The 27,080-nt window shown below is 41.9% G+C and overlaps 2 protein-coding genes across 5 annotated transcripts in view; one reads left to right on the top strand and one right to left on the bottom strand.

The window, feature by feature from the left end:
• Positions 1-27,080, bottom strand: part of for (cGMP-dependent protein kinase for) — an 884,581-nt gene that overhangs the window by 112,340 nt on the left and 745,161 nt on the right. The gene's annotated exons all lie outside the window — the stretch shown is intronic.
• LOC145406600 (uncharacterized) lies at positions 1,954-4,091 on the top strand. The gene is made up of 4 exons (XM_080277675.1): positions 1,954-2,111; positions 2,920-3,104; positions 3,484-3,569; positions 3,999-4,091. The coding sequence occupies exons 1-4, from the start codon at positions 1,954-1,956 to the stop codon at positions 4,089-4,091; spliced, it is 522 nt and encodes a 173-aa protein (XP_080133801.1).

Here is a 27,080-nt window from a genome sequence, read left to right as displayed (position 1 = left end):
CCGACCGGGGCGTGCAACCACTAGACCACCGGACACCTTGGGAGACGGACAGGTAGCAAGAGTGGCCGAGTGGACAGGTGAGTGAGGAAAAAGAACCACGAGAACCAGACGACGTGTTTACCTTCACATCTGGACACGATTTTGTACACACGACACTGGGCGAATAATCAACCCCTTTACTACGTGGTTTCCCAAAATACGAATAAATAAAACCCACTCAGGACGATTTTGAGTTACTTCCTATAGATTACGCCTGACTTCGGACGATTTTAGTCATCTTACGAAAAATGTTTCAGACTTAAAGGGTTGATGGAGACTTTCTTACCCCGTCTATTGCGTCTCTTGTTTGCATGAATTAAACAAATCGTACTGCAGGCGCCTTTGATATGATTACACACTCCTACTTTTCACTGGCTAGTTAGAGGATTTATAAGCGAGGTAAGTTTTTGGGGGATTGGGAGAAGGAGTGGGGGTGACAGAGGGATGGAGTCCTGAAACTGGGAGACAAATATCTGGAGAATAGAGAGAGTGGACAGTATGGATTGTGAAGGATCTTAGGAAGGGAAACTGGGGAAGGTGTAAGGTAACAGGGTAAAGTCTGAGTAAAATGATGGACGGGAAGGCTGTGTGCAAGTCATGGATAGTCAAGTTGGGGTTGGGAGACTGGCTGCAGGGAAAGGTTAGATGGGAGACAGCTAAAGATGGAAGAAGTCAAGCAAACAAAAAAACTGTAAAGCAAAAACAAAATAACTAGAAAAACAAAAAGATCACGGAAGTAAATACAGACGAGGAAAGCTGGAAGAAGAATTTGGTGAACTTGTACTCGAGAAATGACAAGATCGAGAAAGGAATAAAAGAGAGTGAAGGAACTATAACACGAAGGCAGGAAACCAGAGCCATACAATCCCACACACCTCTGGAATTCAAGGCTTCAAAACACTTGACAAACTAAATCTTTAACCCTTCGTATTTCTCTTTAAAACTTGAAGCGAGAGAATATGGAAACGAATTATGTACAACAGAGAAAATAACAGAATAGGTGAAGGCAGAGAAAATAGCAGAATAGGTGAAGGCAGTAAAAATAAATAAATAAATACATAAATACCGTACATAAATTAAAATACAAAATAGAGAGCACAACAGGTTACATGGGAAGTAGGAAGGGCTGATAAAAGGAGGAGAAATAGAATACGGAAACAGAAATAAAGGGTAAAGGAGTAGTAAGCGACATGCACTTGAAACAAATAACCTGGCATAGCTGGGTAACTGAGCAGAAGAAATTGAGAAGAAACTGGAGAAAGACGGGGTGCAGGAACTGAATATAAAACGGTGTTGTGTGGCGTAGGTGGAGAGGGAAAGGAAAAACTCCAGGTTAACAGAAATTTAAAAGAGAAAATGGTACACAAAAGGGGAGGACGAAGGTGGGAGGCGTGATTATTATAAAAGGTGAGAGGGCGAGAGGGGACAGTGGAGGTGGGAGGACAATGGCAATTAAGGATGGTGGAAGGAGATCAGGGGCGGTATTTATCATAGTGGCCTTCCCCTTTCACAAGAATCCGTTCCCAAGCTCCAAAACATTTCATTACTGTGAGGCGTTCCTAGGAGTTATTTATCATAGTCTTGCGAACGCCTCCCAAGGGTGAAACCCTCCTATCTTGCGATCGGTGTAGGAACGCTAACGATAGCATGGACACGAACGCTATTTTTATAAAAACTATGTTTTGGGGTTGTTTTTGGCATGATTATACAATAGAAAAATAAACTGTTATCGAAAACATAATAAGAGTTTTATTATATTTGCAATTTAATACAACATATTACAAATTTTCCAAAGTATTTATTTTTTTGTCCACGGCCGAAAACAAAACGAACAACAACAACAACACCGCCAATTCCAAAGACTCTTTCTTCGCGTGAGATCACAGCAATAGGATCGGTGTGTGGTGAATCATAATGGAGTCCCTCACCGATAACACCCAGCATAATCAAGAAATGGCGCAAGAGAGTCCAAAGACACCCAAGTTCAGGAGGGGTGCCAACTGGACCTCCGAAATGGAACTGTTTCTGCTTCAACTAGTGGAGCAGAATAAACATGTGGTCGAGAGTAAAAGGTATGTTGTCATATTTTGTGATGTAGTTGTAATGACATTGGTGTTTGAGATATTTCTCAAGATTCTGAAGTTTCTCTAAGAAAACTACACAGAATGTGAGCCACAGTGCATAGGTCCTGAGTTGCCTGTGACTGTCTCCATATTAACAAGCTTTACAAATGAAGTCAGAGCTGGCTGTGGATTTGGATTAAAGGAGATTGTAAAATTAGGCCCATTTTACAGTTATGACCCTAGGCTTGACATATGGATGGTTGTGAATTTGGTTCCACAGAGTGTAATAGTGTAGTTAACCACTAATACAAATACAGGCCTGCTTTGCCAGGAGATCATTGTGAAGTTGGATACATGGAGAGTGTAATCACACATGTTCAAATAATCTTGTGGTGCATACTGTGAATTTTGATCCATGCACAGCATAGTATTAACAATCATACTTGGTATTACAGCCATAGAGATGGATGGTGTTGAATATGAAGTAAAAGTATTTACTGTACAGTATATTGGATTTTAGGTTAAGAAAAAAAGACAAAAAAATTTTATCAGTTTGGTGTCATGATAAAAGTGCCCCTCCCCCTTTTTTTTTTTTTTTTTTTTTTACAAAAGTAGGTTTAAGTAGGCTTTTCTTATGCAGTTCAATATTTTGAGCAATTTGTCTTACCTTACTGTCAAAGTGGTATATGTTGGATACTGATTTCCCCATTTTCCAAGCTAGCTTTATCAGAATTTGGCCATCATTATGCATTTACTATAATCTGTATCGATGAAAATTGTTTCAATCAATTTACCCTGTTTCATTCTTTGCTAACAGGTTCAGCAATGAGGTCACGGCCCAAAGGATTACCCGAACGTGGATGTCTATTGCAGACACATTAAATGCAACCTTCCCAGGCCGTGCACCGCTTGATAAAACAGCAGTGCAAAAAAAATGGTGGCAGTTGAAAAAGAAAGGGAGGGATGAGATCCAGAATTTTAGATCACTATCCTGCAAGACTGGTAAGATTTTTTTTTTTGTATGCTATGGCATGTTAGATAATATAAAAATTTTATGACTATTTTGCTTGGTTCTTATTGATTACCTAACTTATCTGAGTCATATTGGCAAGAACTGAAGAACTGGCCCAAATGAGGCAGCTTCATTTCCTCTCCCTTACTTACAACTTAGTCATCCCTTTCCAGCCTCTTCTGTTTCCAAGATAGTTCATAGCCAAGCTTTTGTAATACCCAAACATAACCTACATTTCTGCCTCTGCAGACCTACAGTATTCATATTAAAACTTTTCATCAATAAGACCCCCTCTCTTACTTATATATATACTTTGTGTGTGTGTTTGTGTGTGTGTGGGACTGATTGTCATATTATACATTTTTTCAGGTGGTGGTCCTGCTCCTCCCCCCCTCAGTGCTGTTGCAGAGGCAGTGATGGAAATCCTAGGCATAGGAAATAAATCACTATCAGGGGTCAGCCTTCCCCCTGTCAGGGATTCATCGTTTGATATGATGAGGTGTGTGTTGTTTTGTCATTTAACATATGCTAAGCAGTACCACAAATTAGGGGAAATGCTCTAAGTTCATGGGCACTTAAACTAGGAGCACTGAAGAATCATTCAAGTGTGTTGTGGAAGGTTGTATGAGGACAAAGGAAAGGGGGCAACATGTGTTAGAATGAAGTGAAACAACTGGTGCAAGAAAAAAGTTAACTACCCTGACTTAAATTGCAGTAGAACACTGAGAATGAGAGAGGATTATATGTAAAATGATGTCATATGATGGTACAGAATATAAGTGTGTTCTAAGCCTACCCAGTTAATATGATAATCTAATGTATCTAATGAAGGTAATGTATTTATTTGTTAGATACAGTTTTCATGGTTATTCTTTGGGTTTCAGTCAAAATGCTTCTACCAGTACATCATCGTCAGAGCCAGTGGAAGGAACTTTGATGACGGGGGATCCAGCATCAAAGCAACATTACCACAATAACTTTCCCGGCTCCAAACGATGTCCCTGACAGAAGTGTTTCACCAGTTCTACTGCCTTCACTTCAGCAGGAGCCTCGGGCTACAGAATCACCTATGTCGTCTCTCCTTTCAGCCCATGCACTTCCGCCCGCTAATTGTACAAGACTGGGGAAGGAAGAGTATGAGAGGAGGTGCGCAGACTGGAGCTCGAGCTTCTAAGGGCTAGATGCATAAAGGAAAAAGAAGATCGCGAGCGCCTATGAAGCTAAGCAACGAGCTTATGAAGCCCAGCTGGAGGCAGAGAGGGCATCCAAAAGAGCGGCTGAGGCCGACATTAACCTTAAAGAATTTTTATTAGCTTTATATAGGAAGCACCCACCATCCACTCACTTGATGTAGTGCTACTCTCAGGTGTCTGTCCTTTCCTCTCCTTCCTCCATTCCTTCCCTCCTCTTCTGTCTTTCTTTACTTCGTTCTTTCCACTTCTATCTGCCTATTGGTGAATTTACACTCCCTCGTTTGTCTTTTTGTCCTTCTTTCTTTCCTTTTCCTTCTGCCTGTTGGTGACTCAACACTGACTGGGTTTATTGCTCATGTAATACCACTCAGGGATGAGTAAGGCTGGTCATTCTCATCTTAAATGCCAGGACCAACGTGCCTAGCCCCAGGCTCCTGTGTTCCTCATGGGGCAATGTAGGATTGGATGATGGATGGACTAATTATTATCATTATCAGCATCCACAATTTTCCCAGGCCATGGTGAGATGAGGTAGGCTAGCTAAGTCAGGAAAAACTTAGAACGAGATTCTAGTCAAAATACAGTGCAATCACTTCTCTGGACATCACCAAACACAATCAATAAACTGATAAAAAGGTCCTCAATTGTGTTTTTCTGAATACCCATTTATACCCAAAGTATTGTATCCAGCAGATACATGATCCTGTAACAATCACTGCCAAAATGTTGTTTTCCAGATTAATACCGGTAAGTATATTAATAGTGACTGAAACATGGTGAGCTTTACAATAAGTGATAATCATATTCAAATTAGTGAGGTGAGGAGGAAGTGTGGGAACAGGTAATTGAAACAGCAGGCCAAGATATACGGTAATCAAGTGGTGTGGCGAGATGGAGAAAACCAATGACAATATCACAAGGTGAAAGTATTGGCTCTAGTGTTACTGGTTACTATGCTTCCATTATCACATTCCTTGACATTTTTCCCACATCTTTGAAGAACCACCCTTATATTCATGACAAGCAACATTGTACATAATAACATGCTCAGTACGACTCCTTATAACCCGTTTCTTTTTCCTCGTAGACCAATTACTGTATATGTGTGCATCTTGATGCTTCACCTGTGAGTTGAAAATCAACAAGCTCATTTCCTGACATCCCATTCACATCACTAACCTGAAAAAATTAAGTTTTGTTTTCCTAATTCCCATTTACACCCCTAGTAATGTTTCAAGTATGTACATGACCGCATTACTCAATGCATGGCTATACTAATGGGTAAATTATTGGTGGAAAAACACTTCAGAAAGTTCTAAATTTATTAATGAAAAGGTTACACAATAATTGCTGAGATATTACTGTTCAAGTGGAATCACAGAAGTATTCTTAGGAAGGATTCCAAATGATCATCAAGTGTACCAGCTGTGTTTGAAACTTGGCAAACTTAAAAATGTGAATGATAAATGTGAATACTCAAAGTAACACTAATGAGGTAAAGAGGAAGTGTGACTACAAGTAATTTACTACAATAAGCAGGCAGACATAATCAAGTGGTGTGGTCATATGATGATGAGTGATGATAGAATTACAGAGAAGGCATTAACTAAGAGACATGAGGACCAAAGAAGAAATGGAGAGAGGAAGGCAAAGAGTGAGGTGGAGAAAATTAGTGTACGGAGCAGGGTGATTTTCTGTTCCTGGGGTTGAACAAGCTTAACTAAAATGGCTGATGGCAATCATATCCCGTACATGTCGTCCATCTTCAACAGGTACCCCTTCGCCAGGTTGGAACATCTCATTGTTGTCCTGCTCCGGAAGATTGTCTTCCTCATCAAATGGGATATTCCTCTGCTTGCAGATATTGAAGAGGATTCCACATGCCATAATAACAAGTGTAGTCTTCTCAGGGCTGAAGCGTAACTTCTCCATGGAGGACATGGAATCTACGCTTCAACTGCCCAATGCCTCTTTCCACCACACTTCTAGTTTGCTTATGTGCCCTTGAAAAAAACAAAACAGGGCATATTTCAGTGTTTGTTTTGCAAACTAATTATATATACATATAGGTAGTACTACTTTGAGAACTAGTCCTTTATTGCTATTGATGAACTTAGGACTATACTGTATATAGTACAGTACTGAGCCCTGAGCTGCAGTTTGACACCTTGAATATCCTTTTCAAGTTTGTGTTCATAACTATACCAGTATGGTATCTTCCCATTTTAAGTTGGGTAATGTTAACTTGGGTGAGGTGAGGATGAAATACCTACAATATGGTAATCTAAAATGCAACCGGACCTCCTCATAAAAATGAACAAGCACTGCTTTTTAAATGCTTTGCACCATTCTTAAAAGACATAAAGCATAGCAGAACTTGAAAATGCACTTAAAAAATACTCAGAATTCCATGAATGACCAAGGCAATAGAGAAAAATTATAAAAAATGGAAAATATTGTGTTCCACTGTCCTAAAAGGTTTATGGTTAGCATTTTAGCAGGTTATAATGTGAAGTTCCACAGAAATTCATTTGAAAAAGTTTACAGTATGAGACTAATAAATTTATCTATCATGGACTGCTATTCATTCAACATTGCATCAAAATTTCTTGTGCATGGGTAAAAAATAATCAAATTGGCGACTGTCTCCTGCATATATACAGTACTCTACTAATAAACTCAGCCCAAGGCCAGAAAATGAATAAATAAAACAATTTCAAAATACTGAGAATTATCTGACATTCTTACCCAAAGATTTGTTTTAAAACATTCCCAGCCATAAGTCACATCATTACAGAGTTAGGTGCCAAAGGCAAAGCCCACTGGAGTACACAAAAATAATAATACAGCTACTGCAAATAATTACCTGTTATAGGCTTCATGATGTGCACCTTGAGGTCTTAGGTATGGTGTCATTAACCAGCGTTTGACTGGATAGCCACTATCCCCATCGAGTTGACATCCATGGGGTACTATATTGTTCTCAAAACCATGATAGATTCCACTGTTCCTTAAAATTCTTGAATCGTGAGTTGAGCCAGGCCAGTTTGCCACTAAATTTATTAGTTCATAATTTGCATTAAACACAACCTGAACATTTATACTGTGAAAACCTTTTCTGTTTATGTACACCTCTTCATACTCCTTTGGTGCCACCATCCGGACGTGGGTACCGTCAATTGCACCCACAACGCCGGGAAATCCTGCAATCTCATGGAACTCTGCTTGGCTTCTTCTAATCTCCCTAACATCCGTTGGGAAACGAATAAATCTTCTTATTATCTCCGGTGTTACTAGTGCTTCAAGTGTCTGTGTGATCACTCGGCTGACTGTTGGTTGTGAAAGGCCAAAATCATCTGCGTTGCACTGCTGCATTTTGCCAGTCGCCAAAATAACGAAGGGTCAATGCTACTTTCATTTCCGGGGAGACAGCGTTACTTCGACGTGTGCGGTTGGTTATCTCATTTCTCACCAAGTCTGTCACAAACACAATGCCTTCCCTGTCTAAACGGTATCTTTTCCTTAACTCTTCGTCATCATACTGGTTGAGGAAGCCTCTCCTTGGTCGAAAATTCCTTGGTTGACGGATGCGCAGGTCCATTGTTGTTAGTATCGTCGCCGACTCGCTTCTTGTGAACGACTCTTAAGTCCTTAAAAGTACCCCGGACGGCTGGCAGAGTTCCCTCACCGTTGTGAGCGGTTCACAGCGTTAGGAGCGCTTCACAAGCTTGATAAATAACTCTTACGATCGTTCACAAATTTGTGAACGGTTCACAGGCTTGCGAATTCACAAGGACCCTTGTGAATGTTCACAGCTAATGATAAATACCGCCCCAGGTAAAGGTGGGAGGACACAGGGGGGACAGCGAAGGTGGAAGGAGACCAGGTAAAGTGGGAGAAGAGAAAGGGTAGGAGGACAATAGTAAAGGAAGAAAGGTGGAAAACAGAAATGGTAGGAGGAAAACAATTTGAGAGGATGGTAGAAAGAGACCAGGTAAGGAGAGAGGTCAAAGGAGGACAACAGAGGTGGGAGGAGGCCAGGGGAGGTGGGATGACAGATATGATAGGGGAGCAGCATTAAACAAGGTATGAGGAGACCAGATTAGGTTTAAGTACATAGGGAACAGCAGAGGTGGGAGGACAAGGGCAAGCACGGATGGGAGGAGGAGACCAGGTAAAATTGCATGACAGGACAGGTAGGAGGACAAAAGTATGAAACAAAGGTGGGAGGAGGCCAGTGGAGGTGAAGACACAAAGGAGAACAACAAAAGTAACTGAATATATTCCACTGAGGCGGTCGACCAACAGGAGGGCAACAGCAAGTAAGGACTGCGGGAGGAGACCATGAATGGAGAGGAGACCAGAGGAGATGGGAGAACAAATGAAAGCTGGGATGGTGGGAGGAGACCGTGGGAGGCGGGAGGAGACCAGAGGAGGTTGGAGGACAACGGAGGAGGAGGAGGAGGACAGGTGGGTTGTAAGGCCATCAAGGTTCAGGTAAGCAAGGCGAACCACTTACTTGCTCGACCACGATATCTCACAGTCCCCCACCCTAGCGACACCTGGCAACCCCACCACCATCACAAACACCACCTCCCTTACCCACAATTCTACATATTACCTAACCTAACCCAACTTAACCTCACATCACCTAATCTCACCTAATTTCACCTAACCTAGCCTCACCTAAACTAACTTCACCATTACTATCATATCCATTCCCTACGGCTCTACAATACTTATCACCTAACCTAGCCTAACCTAACCTTTACCTCACCACTACCTCTCTTCCTCAGGGATCTAAAACACACCTCTCCTGAAGAATAAGGGGATAAATAACTGTACACATTCTTTTAGCACCACCACCTTTCTCCACGATGAAAAAAATAAATAAATACACAAATACATAAAAATAAAAAAGCGAGATAACATTACTCTCTTTAAACCGTATGAAGAATAAAATGCTCTCTCCCGGAAGACATGCTCGTATGCGGTTTAGCCATCATAACCCCTTCTACATCATGCCATTTTTCTTACTCTTATCAACACTATCTCCAGACGATTTTAGTACGCTTTGGAGAGGCTTTTCGAGCTGGAAGACGTAAATAAATCTCTCCTGCACTGCTATGGTGCTCTCCGAAGCCTGATTAATATGATAAAGGCCCGTAGTCTCCCTGTTGACGAAGCTCCCTAACACCTTTTCCTAAGCGATTTATTTTACTCCCTAACAACTTTTCCTAAGCGATTTATTTTACTCCCTACCACCTTTTCCTAGGCTATTTATTGTACTCCCTAACACCTTTTCCTATGCGATTTATTTTACTCCCTAACACCTTTTCCTAAGAGATTTATTTTGCTTATTTAATCCTTGCTGTTCTCTTCTGTGTTACATAAATCCTTCCAACATCGCCATACTCTGCGTAAATACCGTACAAAATGATATCAACCAGTCATATCCAAAAATAAATCACTAAGGTAGATGTGTTAGGGAGCTTCCTTACTTGACTAGAATACCGGCCAAAGACGTCATCGGATTGAAGGAGTTAACACCACGTGGATAAAAATAACTTCTTTATAAACAACACAAATAAATATCCAACGCACACGCAACCATCTCCCCACGTTAGATAATTGTGTTGGCAGAATGTGTCCCTCACTTCACACACACACACACACACACACACATCTAACCACCCTAGGTATATATTAATGAAATTCTGAAGGATCTTTCCTCACTTCACTATCCACAAAACTTCTCTCTCTCTCTCTCTCTCTCTCTCTCTCTCTCTCTCTCTCTCTCTCTCTCTCTCAATTTTCACCACTGAGGCAACGGATTATAATTAAGAACGCAAAACCGGCACCAAAAATTATTCCTTCATTTTCAGAATATCAAAAATTTCCCCCCGGTCCTTTACTCATTACGGTCATTATATATTTCCAAAAAATCGTACCCCCTGGACCAAAATATAGGCTGTCGACTTTCACGGTATATTTTCCATCAATAAAATTCAAGAGTATATTAACCTTAGAAATACTGAAATTGAGTGAAAAGAGGTGCTTGCGACCCTTCCAGGCAAAAATAAATAAATGAATGAATGAATGAATGAATGAATATTGTGTAAGTATATATGAACCTAACACATGTCGACATAAAATGAAAAAATAAAAAAGACACGCTTAGAAATAAACAAAATAAAACGAGAAAAAAACCTAGCGACCCTTCTAAGCAATAAATAAAATTAAATAAAATAAAATAAAGCTTAAGGATATATCAACCTAACAGAATAAAAAGAAGAGAAAATACAGAGGGGCTAGTGACCCCCCCAGACCAACGACACCATGACCCCCCAACCACCCAATCCGTCTCTCCCCTCCCTCTTCCCTGCCATGCGGACGTCGAGGAAAAATGGACGATCAGTTTTCAGGTGTCAGGCGGAATCACGAAGAGTATTCCTTTCACGCATGTAAAAAAAAAAAAAAAAAGTATTATCATTTCATTTAAAATTCCCTCTCTCTCTCTCTCTCTCTCTCTCTCTCGCGTGATGCTTTCTTGTACCCCGTGACCCCTGTGGCAACACCTGACCCCCTCCCCACTTTTTTTTTTTTTTTTTTGGGGGGGGAGATGAGAAGGATCTTAATTTTTAATAAGGCAAGCGTGATTTTATACATATGGATCTTAATCGTTCCCTTCCTCGCCAAACTGTTCATTTACTATACTCTTTTCAACTTAACTTGGCCCAGAATTTCGTCCTTCTTTATTTCATGTAGCTCAGTGACAAAAAATGATAATGGTGTGACTGTACATTCTTTCCATAGCACTTCATCGTGACTAGCATCATATTCTGGTACTAATCTACTGTTACAGCTAAGCATTCCAGACGGGGTGACGGCAATTTTAGGCCAAGTTCAAGTAAAAGGGATATATTGATATTCGTTCGCCGTACTATATATCTGTTGCTTCTATTTACTCATTATTTATTGAAACACCAGAAGCGTAAGGATCCGGGGCTAGGCTACTCGATCCAGACGTTTCAGTAGTGACCAGTGCCTCTTCCTTGAGTGGCATTATGTGAGAAATAAACCCAAACCATATGATTACTCGCTACATCCCCTTGCAGCACCTTAACCCACTAGACCACCAGGCTGCCACAGATCCCTCTCTCTCTCTCTCTCTCTCTCTCTCTCTCTCTCTCTCTCTCATCCCCAGTCCTCACCAACCTAACTTACACCTAACAATATCTAACCTTCCTGTACCCCTCCACGCCCTTCCAGTCCACCGTCGCCCTAAAGCTTCTCCTTCACTTACACTCCATTCACAGAAACATGGGCAAAAACAACCAAGAAAAAGAAAAGCGTAACATAAACTCACTTTTTCCCCTTCCCCTGTCAACTTCGCGACTCCAGCAAGTTCCTGGTACGGCGCTCTACAAAAATACCAGGGAGCTGACGGACATACCACATAAGGACGGCACACGGGCACTATGGTTCTCCTTAATATACCAACTATAAGACGTTTATGTACAGTCGCGGACAAAAATATCGTTCCACATTTAAGTCAAACAATTTTCAAACTTGGGCACCATAAAGGCCTGGAAGTCACTGCTCACTCTTGTCATTCATCTTTAAGAAGTGGATGGTGCAGGAGAGGAACGCCTGAACGTGGTGGCACCGATATGACCTGGTGGGTACACTGCCTGGTTATACAAACGACCTTCAGTTCCCTCCCTATCCCTCAAATAAGGATGGTAAACAGTGGGTGAAAGGGAAATTCGGCCTGCAACTTACTGTGTTCACATTCACATAAGCCTGGGGTAACGACAAAGGCAACTACTACTATGAAGTGGATCAGTATTTACGTCAGCAACAACACAAGGTTCTAAAAAAAAAACACACCAGACATCGGACGGAAATACCACGCAAGGACGTCATACCAGATGCCAAGGTTCTCCACTAACATATCAACTATACCAGGCTACTACACGAGTCTGCATCCCCGTCTCTCGATGCCACCTTGATTACTCCTCTAGGGATTATGAACGGCATTAATTACACAGGAGAGAGCAAGGCCAGTCAGACAAATCACGGAAGTCATCAATTATCACGCCAGTAAAATCCAAGGAAAAGGTAAATAAGCGGAGAAAATGAGCTTACAGATTACATGAGACGAACCCACACACGTAATTACATTTGTACAATTAATGTGGCTCTTAACCTCCTCATTCAGATGTATATTTTATTTTAATCTTACTATTTCCAGACGAATCTATTCATATTACGTGACGCTTTGCGAATTGGATGGGTTGGGTATCGCCTTCCTTAACCCACCTCCCTATACGTCATCTTTCAAAGCTTTAAAAACTGGAGATTGAACTAAATGTACTATAAAGAGCGTCCTGGGGGTGAAAGGGTTAATCACGATCACAGCAGAACAAAATCGTCTCCTCACACAGTATGCAAAGGGACCGGGAATAAAAAACAAGAAGAAGCATAGGAGACGGGCAGCTCTGTTATCTGAGGTTCATTTAAAGTACTGCACAGACTGAAAATATCTTAAAATAATAAAACCTTCAGCCTTCATATGTTGGGGTAATCTCAAACTAAACTGGAATTTTGCCTACTTATTCTGGCCAAGGTAGTGAGGAAAGATATATACTGACATTTTACAGTTTTCGCCAGAGATCCAACATACACAGAGGAGGAGTGAAGGCATGACGGGGTGGCAGAGAGGCAGTGATGTGGATGTGGTTCGGCCCGTCCACATCCACCACGCTCGTTTAACTCTTCCACCACCAAGACGTCTTCCTTTAATCTTGCTCCTAAAAGTCAATAACAGTAGCTTAGGAAAGGTCTTACGCACATACACACGATTATAGTAAGCATGGAAATGATCTCTCGCACGGAACCATTTACAAGCAGAAGGGCCCTCTTTCTGTATGTCTTTTTCTCATGCATTTTTGTTCTTTTTTCTCTTTTCTTTTTTGGTTTCTTTTCTTTTTTGTTTTCCTTTTTTAGTTTTCCTTCTTTTTCTTCCTTTTTTCCTTTCCTTTTCTTTTTTCTTTTCCTTTCTTTTTCTTAGCCTCCAGACGATTATCATTCAGGGTGGAAAAGAGGTTTCGTGCTGAAGGTGGTAATTGGCGTGCATCTCAACTACCGCCCCCCCGCAGGGCCTGAGAGAGAGATAACTACCTGCACGCGCCGATCCCCCCCCCCTCCCCCACGAATCCCCCCTCTGCGCCTTCCCCTTCCCCTCCCATTCCCCCTTTACCCCTCCCTCACCCTCTGTAGCTCATCCTAAAGCGCTTGTCGGCAATATCCTTGAACCTATATCCGGCGTCCTGGAGTACGATTTTGACTAGTTAAGTTCGAGGGATTTTTTTTGCTATCTCCTGACGATTTATTCAGCGAAGGAGCGATTTATTCTTAACTGAAAGGGTTAGCTATAGCCTTCAGTAACACCCTTCAGTACAATAAAATTTTCTGAAGCTGAAGTGGATAGTAAGGAGGTGGGAAAAGGGTACAAATCCTTCCAAGATTAATAAAATCGTCAGGAGGAAGCAAGAAAATCGTCCTGAGGCAGTAAAAGTAGGCCTACATTAAATAAAGACGTCATCATACTGAAAGGATAAATACTTAAAATAAGAAATTGAAATTTAGCATATAAACTGACATCTACACACACTGGTGTACAAAAACTGACCTCTTCACTATTATCATCTCCTACACACACACACACACACACACACACACACACACACACACACAGAGAGAGAGAGAGAGAGAATACACAGGATTTTCCCCGATCGCGAGAATAACTAAGCAACAAGAGCGGGATGGTGGGTAACGGGATGGAGCTGGTTTAATCGCTGTTATTTTGCCTTGGATAATTTAGACCCGCTTTATTTTTATTTTTAATATTATTATCATTATTTTTTTTTCCAGCGGCGGCTTCCTACTTAACGCCACCGCTTCCTTGTTACACAGACACTGCAACCAAACCCGAGACCTTACGCATTAATTATATCTCCTCCGTTAACGCGATGCTGTTTTTTACCATTACTCTGTTTACACGATTTTCGCGTAAATGGAGTGACTACGAACTAGACGCGTTAGATTTCGCCTTCATTAACCCCATCTCTACTATACATTGATCACCTTAACGTGGCCTAATATTGCCATCTCACCACCAAGAATGCTGAGAGGTAACAACAGATTAACACTAGAATATGGTGCTAGTCACGAAGAAGAGTTTCCAACCGTAGTATTATCTTTTCCTCCTACTGAGCTACTGTATGTAAAATAAGCTGCAAAAGGACGAAAATCTGTGCCAAGTAAAAATGAATGAACTATAGGGTGTTGTCCTGAGTTTACCAGAGAGCAACACAGAACAACAATCTTCCAACAGGTTTCAGTCCGAGGTCGTTTTTTCGTTTTCTCTTTTCCTGTTTTTTTTCCTTTTTCCTTTCTGGTTACCAAACATACGACTGACGCACTTTCTTGAATTTCCCCACTACGAAAAGTCTATTAAAAGATATATATAACCATTCAGAGATAGACAGAAGGAGAAAAAATATTAACAGGATGCATTTAACGTACTGTTGCCGCTCAAGTAATGACACTACGAGAAATATAACGAAAAAAATGAAAGACAAGAAACAGAAAGGAAGGAAGAATGTCACCGCATTGAGGGCGTTGACTGCTTTTAAGTCGAGAAAGAATAAAGATATATATATTTTTTTTCATTATCTTCCTACCTTCAGACGACCCTGCTAAACCTAAAAAAAAAAATCTCAGACTGAAGGGGTTTATGTAGGCTGCATATCACCTCTCCAGATCGAAAAGTCTCTAAAAAAAAAAAAAAAAACAGCATACGTCCTCCATTCAAGATGCTAAACAGTATTATCACAATGTTGCCGCACAAGTAATTAGAGAGTGTGTGTGTGTGTGTGTGTGTGTGTGTGTGTGTGTGTGTGTGTGTGTGTGTGTGTGTGTGTGTAAGGATACGCTCCGTTTGCCAAGCGCTTGACGTAGCCTAATCACACACACACACACACACACACACACACACACACACACACACACACACACACACACACACACACACACACACATTTGACCTTTTTAAACCCACTCCTAACATTTCCAGTCCACATTCTTTACTGGTAGTGTCCAAAAAGCCAATTATATTTGATCTTTCGTAGCGGAGGCGGACCCAGTTTTTACTTCTCCTTTATTTACTTACGTGTTTTTATTTTTCGTTATTATTAGATGTGTTTTTTTTATCTTTATTCATGCATGGGTTTATTTTCCCTGAGTTTTAAGTGTGAGTTTTATTTTTCCTTTATTTATTGGGTTTTATTTTAGTTATTGGGTTTTATTTTTCCTTTATTCTGTTATGGGGTTTTGTTTGTTTTTATTACTGTGTGGGTTTTATTTTCCTGTATTTAATTGTTTTTTTTCTTTATTTTGTGGGTTTTATTTTCATCTTATATAGTTGTTTTATTTTGTTAATCTCACTTTTAGTTTTAATTTTGTTTATTTGTGAGTGAGTCCTTTATTTTCCTTTATTCAAGATTTGGTTTTTATTTTTATATTTCGTTAATCAATGAGGGTTTTATTTTACTATATTTGAGATGGCTTTCTTCTTCTTTACTAGTTATGATAACGGGCATTATTGTCTTTACTGGCCTAAGTGTGTGGCTGAGGGTACACACACACACACACACACACACACACACACACACACACACACACACACACACACACACACACACGTACTGTACTCTTAACGGCGTCCACGAGGGCACTAAATGGAATCCTACCTGTGACGTCACTAACAGGGCCAATGACGTCACAGGGCTATACAAGGTTCTACACGTGCATATACTACACGTGGAAAAATTGTACACGTGCATATATTACACATGGAAAAATTGTACACGTGGGAAAATGGTTGTACACGTGCATATATTACACGTGGAAAAAATGGCTGTACATGTACATATATTTCACGTGGAAAAAATGGTTCTACACGTGCATATACTACACGTGGATATATTACACATGGAGAAAAATGGCTATACACGTGCATATATTACACGTGGAAAAAATGGTTGTACACGTGCATATATTACACGTGGAAAAAAATGGTTGTACACGTGCATATATTACACGTGGAAAAAAAGTTGTACACGTGCATATATTACACGTGGAAAAAAAATATCGCCACATATTTTTCTTATCAATACAGGAAATCTAACCTCTTCAGTGCGATGCCTTATATATTTTTAGTACTGCCAGACGATTTTATTCAGCTTACGGAAAAGATTTACAATTCCAGGGGGTTGTATATATAGCCTTTATTAACCCCTCAACTACCACACAAACCCCCTACCCTGAAAAAATCGTCTGTAGGTAAAGAGAATACAGTATACAAAAAAACAAAAACAAAATGATGTCTTCGAGCTGGGTAGGTGAACATGAGTTACACGTGTACACCTTTTAGTAGTGCACAACTATACGCACATATGTACACCAGACAATGTACGCACACACAACGTCACTGGAGGACAACCTACACAGTGATCCCACGGAGGTTCAGAGTTGGGAGGTGGGGTGGGGGAGTGAACATTTAGGCTGGGTTGGGCTTGTCTGGGCTGGCCTGGGCTGGGCTGGGGGCTTTACTGTCGTGGGATAAGGGGTCTTGCTTCAGGTGGCTTTTGCAGACTCCGTAACATTTCTTCTTCCGCGATTTATTCTGCATATTTCAACTCAGTATCCTCTTGCATGTTACTGATATACTCACAGACACTGATCCATTTTAGTGACTGTATTCTCTCTCTCTCTCTCTCTCTCTCTCTCTCTCTCTCTCCTTTCCTGCTCCCACCGTCTGAGAAGATCCCTGGTATCATGTCTTGCTTCTTTTTCTTTCTCTTTTGGTTTCGCATTAGTCACACGGTCCCCTCCCCCCTCCTCTCTTTCTTTCTGTGTGTGAGTGTGTGTGTGTGTGTGTGTGTGTGTGTGTGTGTGTGTGTGTGTGTGTGTGTGTCTCTCTCTCTCTCTCTTCTTTATCCTGCTCGCCTTGCCATTCTTTGCTTCCCGTTAGCTTCCTCTTTGTCTCCCATGGATTACGGTACATATTACGATAATGCTCTCACTTTAATTCTCTCTCTCTCTCTCTCTCTCTACATAAGGGAATTAGTACAGCAGTGGGTTTGTTTAATTGTCTATCAACGTTTATGCTCCTTTATCTCAATACCTTGTTTGATTTATTCCAACCTTCCAACCTGCAATAGTCTCCCCTAACTCGTATAAAACCAACCCATTCAGCCCGAATATGACATTTTAATCTGTTATTGTTACCTTCTGTCGAGTTTATTCTGCCTACGATTACTTTTCCCGAACATGGGGGGGGGGGGAGATAAAACTGTAATTTATTTCTTTATTTCTCCAAACCTGAATAAAAGAGGAGAAAGCTATACCATAAAAAATGTAATCGTAGAACATGGGTTAAAACTGAACGCTCTCATATACCTTGCGTCTCACGGCGAAGATAATAATAGCGCAGATAACAATAAATCGTCATGTGGGATTAATGGTGATTGTCTCTTAAAACCCCTCCTTCCTCCCCCACCAACCCGTGATGTCCTTCCAAGGTGAATGAAATCGTCTAGCAATGGGGGAACAACACAGGTAATTCCTCCAACTAATAAAAGACTCAACTATAATCTCGCTGGCGTCTTCACACCTTCTCCTTGAATGTCTAAATTAATACCATTCCACTCAAGCAACACACCGTCAGAATCACCTTTCCTTCGATCGACTTTCCCAGAGCGGTCCTTCTCTCTCTCTCTCTCTCTTTCTCTCTCTCTACTTCTACGTCTCACCTGTTGCACCTTGAATTAGCCATTTTTTCCGTCCATTTTTTCAGTCTCGATCACCATTTTCCATTCCATTTCCACCACCATCCCAGTCAGGGCCCCAATCTCTCCGACGAAAGATCATCCATGAAATCTCTTGCATACTTTGGAAGCCTCATTTCATACTTCATCCACTACCCACTGGCCAGCATTTTCATTCATTACCGCCCTCATTTACCATTTTCCATCTCACCTCATCCTGCATCCCAATCCCAGTCCCAGTTTCTCCCCCGAACGGCCTTCCCTGAGCGGCCTCTTGCATAACCCGAGCACTGACTGACTCATGATTCACACTTTTCAACAATCGCCCCCGCCAGCCCCAATGACAGACCTACTTACCTGGCCATTCTCCGTGACCAAACACGACTGGGAGGCATTGTTCTGCATTCCCCAGGCTGACTAATAGGAGACATACGTGCTTTAGATGTATGTTTTCTTTGAGGGATGTTTACGGGGATCGGTTTACGAATACAAATTACGAAGAGTGTTAAATTTACCCTTACATGTTAGATCACGTAGAAGGGTATTTGTTTAGATCCACTTACGTTTAAAATGATTACCCAATGAGTTATGTTTATGCGTGTATTTATATTTACGTTTCGACTAAAGATCACGGGAGTCCTGTTTGTGTTTGTGGATCAAGTGGGTTTCCTTATCCGCACATAATGCTTACATGATTAGATTTGCAGAACTGAACTCTTGTCTGCAACTTACGTATGATCTTATATACATCTGAAGATCACCTACACTTGTTAAAAGGCACAAAATGTTTCTGCTTACTTATGAAGATCACTTATACACCTAAACATTAAGAGAAATGATTCACTTAAAAAAATCACTCGAGTTTCCGTGCCTGGGAGACCTTCGGCCTATGTTTACAATTGAAGATCACGTGCGTTTGTTTACACCTGAATAAAAACAAAACATGCGTTCATTCGGCCTTGAAGTCGCTCACAGTGTCTTTTTATCTCTGCCCAAACCACACGCTCGCCGCCCTATCTTGCTCATATCTGGGTAAAACACAGGGCCATTATTCAAATCCCCCCTCCCCTGGAAATCTACATACAACGGCCTTCATTACGAGGTCGGGAAATAATGGTAAAGTTGGCCGGCCGAGAATCGATAGAAGTTAGGCTGACAGGAATTATCAATGTTTTCATTCTCGAAGTTACACTGGGTGAAATCATCTTGTATTTCGTTTTCACTTTTTATTTTTGTAATCATGAGGGGAGAAATGTTCCTTTTATCGAAATCATCTCTTTCAATTTAACTTATTTGTAATTATTTCGAAAGAAGCAGTCATGTAGTTAATCTGTTAGTATTTTTTTCACTTTTTAAAAATTATCTGGAGAGTCACGTTTGCCAATTTTAGTTAGTTACGTTGAAAAAAAAGATAAGTTAGTCGAAATAGTCTATATGTATCTTCATTCTGACCTGTTTGTAATTAAGAAAAATACAATAAAATCTGTTTGTAATTAAATCGAAAAAAATTAAAATCATCAATGCGTATTTTCTTTTTTTTTTTTTTTGCAAGTACATCAAGGTAATGACCTGACCCCAAACCCTTTCAAATACTCAATAATTTTTACTTGTAGGTTAGTGTCAATTACAATTTCTCTTCTATATCGCCAAATAATTTTCAAAAATCTCCAGGGAAGTTAATTTTACCTCATACTTTCATTCCCCACCAAATATCCATTACAGAAACCTCAATATGTGACCACACCCTCAATATCAAGTTCTATTATAAACCCATTCAATCCGATTATGTATTTTATGATATTACTGTTACCTTGAGACGATTTTACTCAGCCCAGGGAGAGGGATCAGAATATGAAGGGGTTAATGGAGACTGTTTTTTATAATCTTTCTTCCGTTCAGACGATTCTATTCAGCGTAGAGGGAAAAAAATCAGGCCGTGAAGTGGTTAATGGGAAGACTGTTTCAAAACCCATCACTACAAATCGTCCCTCCAAAGCTTAACAAAATCGTCTGGGGTGACAAGAATAAACTAAAAAAATGTTAAATTATACGTCATATTCTTGAGAGTAAAAACATGACTCCCGCACCGCCACTCAACGATGCAATAATGTTAATGGTGGTTTTATAAATATTCAGACCGACATAGATGAATGGATGCGACCTAGACGAAAGAGTGGGGGGGGGTAGGGAGGGGAGAGAAGGGGAGGAGGAGGGAAGAGAATAGGAGGGGGAGGGGGAGAGGGACGAGAAAGGGGAAGAAAGGAGGAGGGTAGGCAAGAGGATGAGGAGGGGGAAGGGAAGAGGAGGGGCATGGGGGAAAGGGAAGAGAAGGGGAATGGGGAGGGGGAGAGGGGAGAGACACTGGGGAAAGAGTGGAGAGGGGAAGGTGAAAGGAGGGGAAATGAGAGACAGGGAGATGGAAACAAAGAAGAGGGAAAGGAAAGTAGGGAAGGCTGATGGAAACGAGGAGAGAGGGAAGCGGTGAGAGGTGAAAGGAAGAGAGGCGAGAGAAGGGAAGAGGAAGGACGGAGAAGGGAAAGGAAAGAGAAGGGTAGAGGAGAGGGGAGGAGCAAGAGATGACGGGGGGAGCAGCTAAGGGAGGTGGAAGATAGAAGGAAGCGGGGGAGATGAAGGGAAAGAAGGGGAGGGAAGGTTAAGGGGGTGATCCTTGTAATGTTTATGGTTGGCTATAAAAGGTTATTTCCCGAATCTGGTTTAAAAAGCGAGGGTAGGAAGTGGTGACAGAGGTCGGCCAAGGTGGATTGGGGGTGATGGGGAGAAATAGGGATGAAAGGCGGGTTGGAAAAAATAGGAGGGAAAGAGAATGGGGAGGAGATGTGGAAAATGAAGGTGAAGGAATGTGGGGAGGAAATGACGAGCAGTGAGAGAAGGGTGACACGCTGAGGAAGAAAAAAGCGATAAACGATGAGAGACAGCAAGGGTTGAGACGAAGTGAAGTAGTAGGATGAAGAAAATAATAAACGGAGAGAGAGAGAGAGAGAGAGAGAGAGAGAGAGAGAGAGAGAGAGAGAGAGAGAGAGAGAGAGAGAGAGAGAGAGAGAGAGAGAGAGAGAGAGAGAGAGAGAAGCATGAAAACGAGGTGTCATGCAAGGGAGAAACAGGGTCAAGATGAGAGGAGGAGAGGTAAGACGGTGGAATGAGTGTCAAGTAATTACATAAGAAAGAGATAAGAGGTTACGTAAGGCAGGAGGAACTGTGAAGGATGATGGTCGTTTCAAAGCCACACAATAGAATGAAAGAATATCAGATTTCCACTTGCGTCAACATAGAGGTTATATAATCCCTCACATATACAGCCTAATAATAACCCTCTCAATGTATTTCGTAGTGAAGAAGGGAGGACGAGACTGACTAGGAGAGCATGTGTGAACAAGGTGGTGAGAGGGAGACCGAGGATGAGATGGGGGCATGGGGGAGAGAGGTTTATGAGAAAGGGTGTGAAAGGACTGGGTGACATGGAGGCGATTTGTTTGTGGCCACTCCTAACGAAATTAAGGCGTATGGCGATAGATAGATAGATAGACAGACATAAATCGATACATACAAATAAATAGATTGATGTTTAAATTTCACCTATCGTACTTTATTTACAGCCTCTTCCCTTATTAGCGCGTATCAAAATGATCAAACTTTCTCTACCGCAAAACTACACATACTATGACATACATATAAGATCTTTTGCACCAAATCCCCCGAATAATCTTAGTACACACACACACACACACACACACCTACTCTGGCCTGTCCATCACTCTCACTCTCCGTCACTCATACGGTTCAGCCCCAGGGTCGTATATTAAGTGGCTTTGGGAATTTCCTATCACCTCTACTTAAGCGATTTATTCTGCACATTACACTTCGTTATCCTCTTGTAAGTTACTGATGCAAATTAAATCAATATTAAACCGACATAAATAGAAGGAAAAAACAATGCTAAGGTATAACAGGCAAAATAAGTCGCTGGGGAAGAGGTGTTACGAAGCCTCACATGCTATACAGAAAAAGGTGCTCTCTCTCTCTCTCTCTCTCTCTCTCTCTCTCTCTCTCTCTCTCTCTCTCTCGTGAATTACGTGAATATAGTGACTTTCCGCTTTTCACTTTCACTTGGCACACGCACGGAACCGCTGAGTGCGATAATTGATGTAGTACTATTTACCGGTCATTTTTTCGTCCCCTCTCTCTCTCTCTCTCTCTCTCTCTCTCTCTCTCTCTCTCTCTCTCTCTCTCTCTCACGCTCGATAAACACACGTCTTCCGGCCCTCCACCTAAGAAACACAGGCCCGTCTTCAAGTCGGGTACAGATGCTCCCTGACACCTTTTCCTAAGCGATTCACTGATTACACCTTACTGTCCTCTGTGTTATGTAAATTCTTCTAATATCGCCTCACTTTACATGCATAACGTGTAAAAGGATATTAACCAGCCATTTCTAAAAACAAATCGCTAAGAAAGAGGTGCTAGGGAGCTTCCTTAACCGATGAGATGATGGGGAAAACCGTCCTATTTATAAACTGTCTTTAACTTCATTTACAGGTGATGGAGGGGGACGCCTTCACGTGGTGGCACTGATATAACCAGGCGGGTCATCTGCCAGGTTATACAAACGATCCTCACTCCCTCCCTATCCCCGAAAGGAGGATGGTGGACTGCAAGAGGAGGGCAACTTCAGCCTGCAGTCCGCCGGGTTCACGTTTATACGAACCTGGGGTTGCTACTACTTCTACTACTACTATACTACTACGATAAACAAGTCTCCCATAAATTAACCACTATCGGGTAATACAGATAACTATTCTTGTATTTTTTTTATTTTCATTCGCTCTAATTCAACTGTGAAGAATGTGGTGGCTGAATAAGTGCAAAACAATATACCTGTACATACACTTTTACACACACCTTCACCTTAAGAGAGACAGTAAATATGCACCTCATCATTACCAAGGCGTCTCCTTAACTGTTCCTTTTCTGCTTCTTATAGGGTGTCATTTTAGCCTAAGACCCCTGTAATTATATCCTCCTTATTTGGGTAACCTTCATTGACTTATGCCGCAAAAATACCATGACGGAGTTAGAGATTACTGTGACTTTAAACGACTGAAAAGGTGGTGGTGGTGGTGGTGGTGGTGGTGGTGGTGGTGGTGGTGGTGGGGGGACTGAAAGGTGGTGGTGGTGGTGGTGGACGACTGCAAGGTGGTGGTGGTGGTGGTGGTGGATGAACTAACAGGCAGGTGTGGAAAGTTGAAAGTAATTGGTGGGTGAGGGATTGGACCGGTAAGGATGGTGCAAGCGATGGAGAGGGTGGGGACAGAAGCAATTAACAGGAACGAACTGAAGAAATAATATAAACCACAACCAGGTAAGAACGCTTGCTGGAAGTGGGGGGAGGTGGCAGGTACGGTAGATGACAAAAGTTCGCCTTATATTACTTCCCCGCACTTCTTCGTGACTAGTTTTTCACATAACTGGTGGTTTAGTGGGTTTAGGCTCCCCGATTGTGTTCCACCGGGAGGGCCAGATGATCATGCTGTTTTCACTTGATGGAATAATGAGTCTCCTTGGTTGCTATTTCATCTTTTATACTTCTCACTGTCCTCTGCTGGCAAATATTCCTATATTGAGAGAGGCCTAGTGTGTTTCTCTGCCCATATATGATTCTCTTGGGAAAAGAGAAACCAAAAAGGAAAAAGGGAATCTAGAGAATATGAAATTGGGGAAAATAAAGAACACAAAAGAACAGAAGGAAAATAAAGAACACACAGAAAGAACAGAAGGAAAATAAAGAACACACAGAAAGAACAGGGGAAAATAGAGAACACAAAAGAACAGGGAAAAACAGAGAACACAAAAGGACAGGTGGAAAATTAAGAAAAAAGAACAAAGGTCGATTTCAGGAAGCACAGGCAAATAAAAAACTGAGGTCAATGGTACGAGAGGGGTGGGGGGGAAGGAGGAGGAGGAGCAGGAGGAGGAGGAGGAGGAATGAGTGAGGAGGTCAAGAAGAGGGTCAGAAAAGGGTAAGGATGAATAAAAGGTTTGAGAAAGGGGGAGGGGGGTGTTGAAGGAAGGGGGAAATGGGTTGAGGGAAGAGGAAGGGGAGGGGGATGGTGAGGGAAGGGGTAAGGGGGTTGAGGGAAGGGGGAAGGGGATGAGAGAAGGAGGCAAGGGAAGATGCGACGAGGTAGAAGGGGAGGGGGCAATGGGGGCACAGGTAAAGGTAGGAGGAGAGGCAGGTGGGGGTGGGGGTTGTAGGGAGGAAAGGCGGACAGGATAATTGCAGAGAAAAGGTATGGAAGTGACGGGAGAGAGTCGAGTTGGTGACAAGAGCGAGGGAGTTAGGGAGGACAAGAGGGCAAGGGGAAGAGGGCAAGAAAGGGCAGAAGAAAAATGTGTGGCAGAAGAAAGGCAAGTCGAAAGAGAGGCGGAGGAGGGGGAGGGGGAAGGGAGCTAAGACAGTGCATGCAATGAAAGGAAGAAAGGTAAACTGGTATAAAACTTGGCATGGAACGAGAGGGCAAGGTAAAGGAAAACAAAGAAGGGCCAAAGAATCGCCTGAGAAGACAAAGACAGGGCAGGCCACAGATGGAGGAAGAGAAGAGAGGATCGACTGGATAAAGAAGGTGGAAAAGATGCCACAGTTACAAGGAAAGGGTAAAATTCAGGGAAAGAAACATGGAAAGAAGAAAAAAAATGCCGATACAGAATGGCGGGGGAACAAGCTACAAACACTACACATACAGAAAAGGAGCCGAGAGGACATGGAGAGAGAGAGAGAGAGAGAGAGAGAGAGAGAGAGAACGTTAAAAGGGATATGAGTCGTGATACTTGGGTAGGGACAGCAAAGGGAGTGACAGACGTTCTCAAGGCTGGGGAGGAGTTGGGGTGAAGTAGGGGTATTAGGGGGAGAAAAAAAACTATAGGGGAGAAGGGGAGAAGGACAAGGTCTTAGGGTGTGAGGGAAAAAAAAAAAAAGTAAAGGGTGTACAAGGGGGGTCTTAGATAGTTCAAAAAAAAAAAAAAAAAAAAAAAAGGCGGGCAGGGGTGACACAGGGGGTCTTAGGGTGAGAAAAAAAAGAGAAAAAAAAGGCTAAAATCGAACGTCCCTGAGAAAAAAAAAAAAAACGAAAACCAACAGGAGCAAGGGTGAACTAAGGGGTCTTGGGTAAAAAAAAAAAAAAAAAAAAAAAAAAAAAAAAAAAAGCATGACGCAGGGTGGTAGTAGGTTGAAAAAAAAAAAATAACAAGTAGACGAAAACTTAAGGTCGTAGGATGAGAGAGAGAGAAAAAAAGGAAGGGGGGTGGGGTTGGAGTGATGGCAGGGGGGGGGGCTCTAAGGTGAGTGGAAAAAAAAAAATAAATAATGAATATAAAACCAAGACCTCAAGGGGCCATCACAGTGCAAGGTCGTAGGATGCCCCAGGGTGTCCAACTTTCATTTCCCAGGCGCCCAGCGATGTCCAACAACCACGCCTACTTCCGCCCCACTTCGCTTCCTTGTCCTAAACCAAACCCAGAGCCACACCGCATCACGTTTAATTAATTCACTTTACCACCGTCAAGATTACAGGATTTACAGTACCTCTCTCTCTCTCTCTCTCTCAGACACACACACACACACACACACACACACACACACACACACACACACACACACACACACACACACACCGCATCGCGTTTAATTGACTAGAACACCACCAAGATTTACGGTGCAAGTATTTATATCCTTCCAATCAGCATTCCACACCTCTCTCTCGCACACACACACACACACACACACACACACACACACACACACACACACACACACAAACGTCCTGAAACTACATGATCTATTTATATACTACGTTTAATATATTACCATCATTCCCATCAGTATTTTAGGAACCAGCACATCTATCCCAGCATCTCTCTCACACCTACACACACCCTAAACGTCGTAAAGTGCAATTAACTACTTGAAATACCTTGAATACATCTCAGTTTATAGTGATTCCTTACACCATCATCATCATCATCAGTTACTCGCATCCCTACCTACCGAAGTCCATCTCATTCGCCACTCCTTACTTATGCACGCCTCCCTATTTCTTCACATGTATCCTAAAATATTACTAGCATCAATAAATATCTTGGACACATAAATCTTCAGTTTACAACGATTCCTTACTTATAGCATCATCATCATCATCATCATCACACTATAACTCACACCCCCACTACATCGTTCATTATACACTCACCTCATTCTCCTTTGCTTGTTCATGCATGTCTTCCTTTCCTCATATTGCGCACACATACAGCCTAACTTACACCTATCCGTTGCTCGCATTCCTGACACGCCAATCACAATATACCCATCCCATTCTCCAGTGCTTACTCATGCAAGTCTTCCCTTTTCCATACTGCGCACACCTACAGCCAAACCCACACCCACCCTAACCTTCAGAGACACCCACAGCCCCATCCCTCACCCACAGCAATCACAGCCTGTCTCAAACCTGCCCTAACCTCGCCTATACCCTTTCCTGTACAAACTATTTTACTTCTGTGTACTCCCATGCTGTTGGTGGGTTTCCCTCTATCGTGCTTTCACTGCCTCTATTTTCTTTATTTTCTTCTAGTGTCTTCTCGTTCCTTACTTTCCTCGACTCTACCGCGCCCCTTGCTTAGGTGGGAAAATAGGTTAGGACGATGACACTGATGATGATGATGAGGAAGAGGAGGATAAAGAGGAAGAGGAAGATGTGTATTTCCGCCAAATTTCCTCCTGTTTATCCACGGCGTTTCTTACACAGGTCATTATATCCAGACAGTGTTGTAATCAGCGCACGTGCAAGGGTCAGAAGGTCACTGG

The sequence above is a fragment of the Coenobita brevimanus genome, chromosome 71 (assembly GCF_032717465.1).
Source record: "Coenobita brevimanus isolate Jiangsu-jjx chromosome 71, ASM3271746v2, whole genome shotgun sequence".
Lineage (NCBI taxonomy): Eukaryota > Metazoa > Arthropoda > Malacostraca > Decapoda > Coenobitidae > Coenobita > Coenobita brevimanus.
The sequence above is the reverse complement of the archived record's forward strand: the minus strand, read 5'-3'. Positions and strand labels throughout refer to the sequence as shown.

What these genes read in the sequence shown, in the direction of transcription:
- LOC145406600 (XM_080277675.1), top strand. Translation starts at nt 1,954, where the DNA reads ATGGAGTCCCTCACCGATAACACCCAGCATAATCAAGAAATGGCGCAA. An exon ending in CATGTGGTCGAGAGTAAAAG is followed by an intron (nt 2,112 to 2,919) that starts GTATGTTGTCAT and finishes CTTTGCTAACAG; the next exon opens with GTTCAGCAATGAGGTCACGG. An exon ending in ATCACTATCCTGCAAGACTG is followed by an intron (nt 3,105 to 3,483) that starts GTAAGATTTTTT and finishes ACATTTTTTCAG; the next exon opens with GTGGTGGTCCTGCTCCTCCC.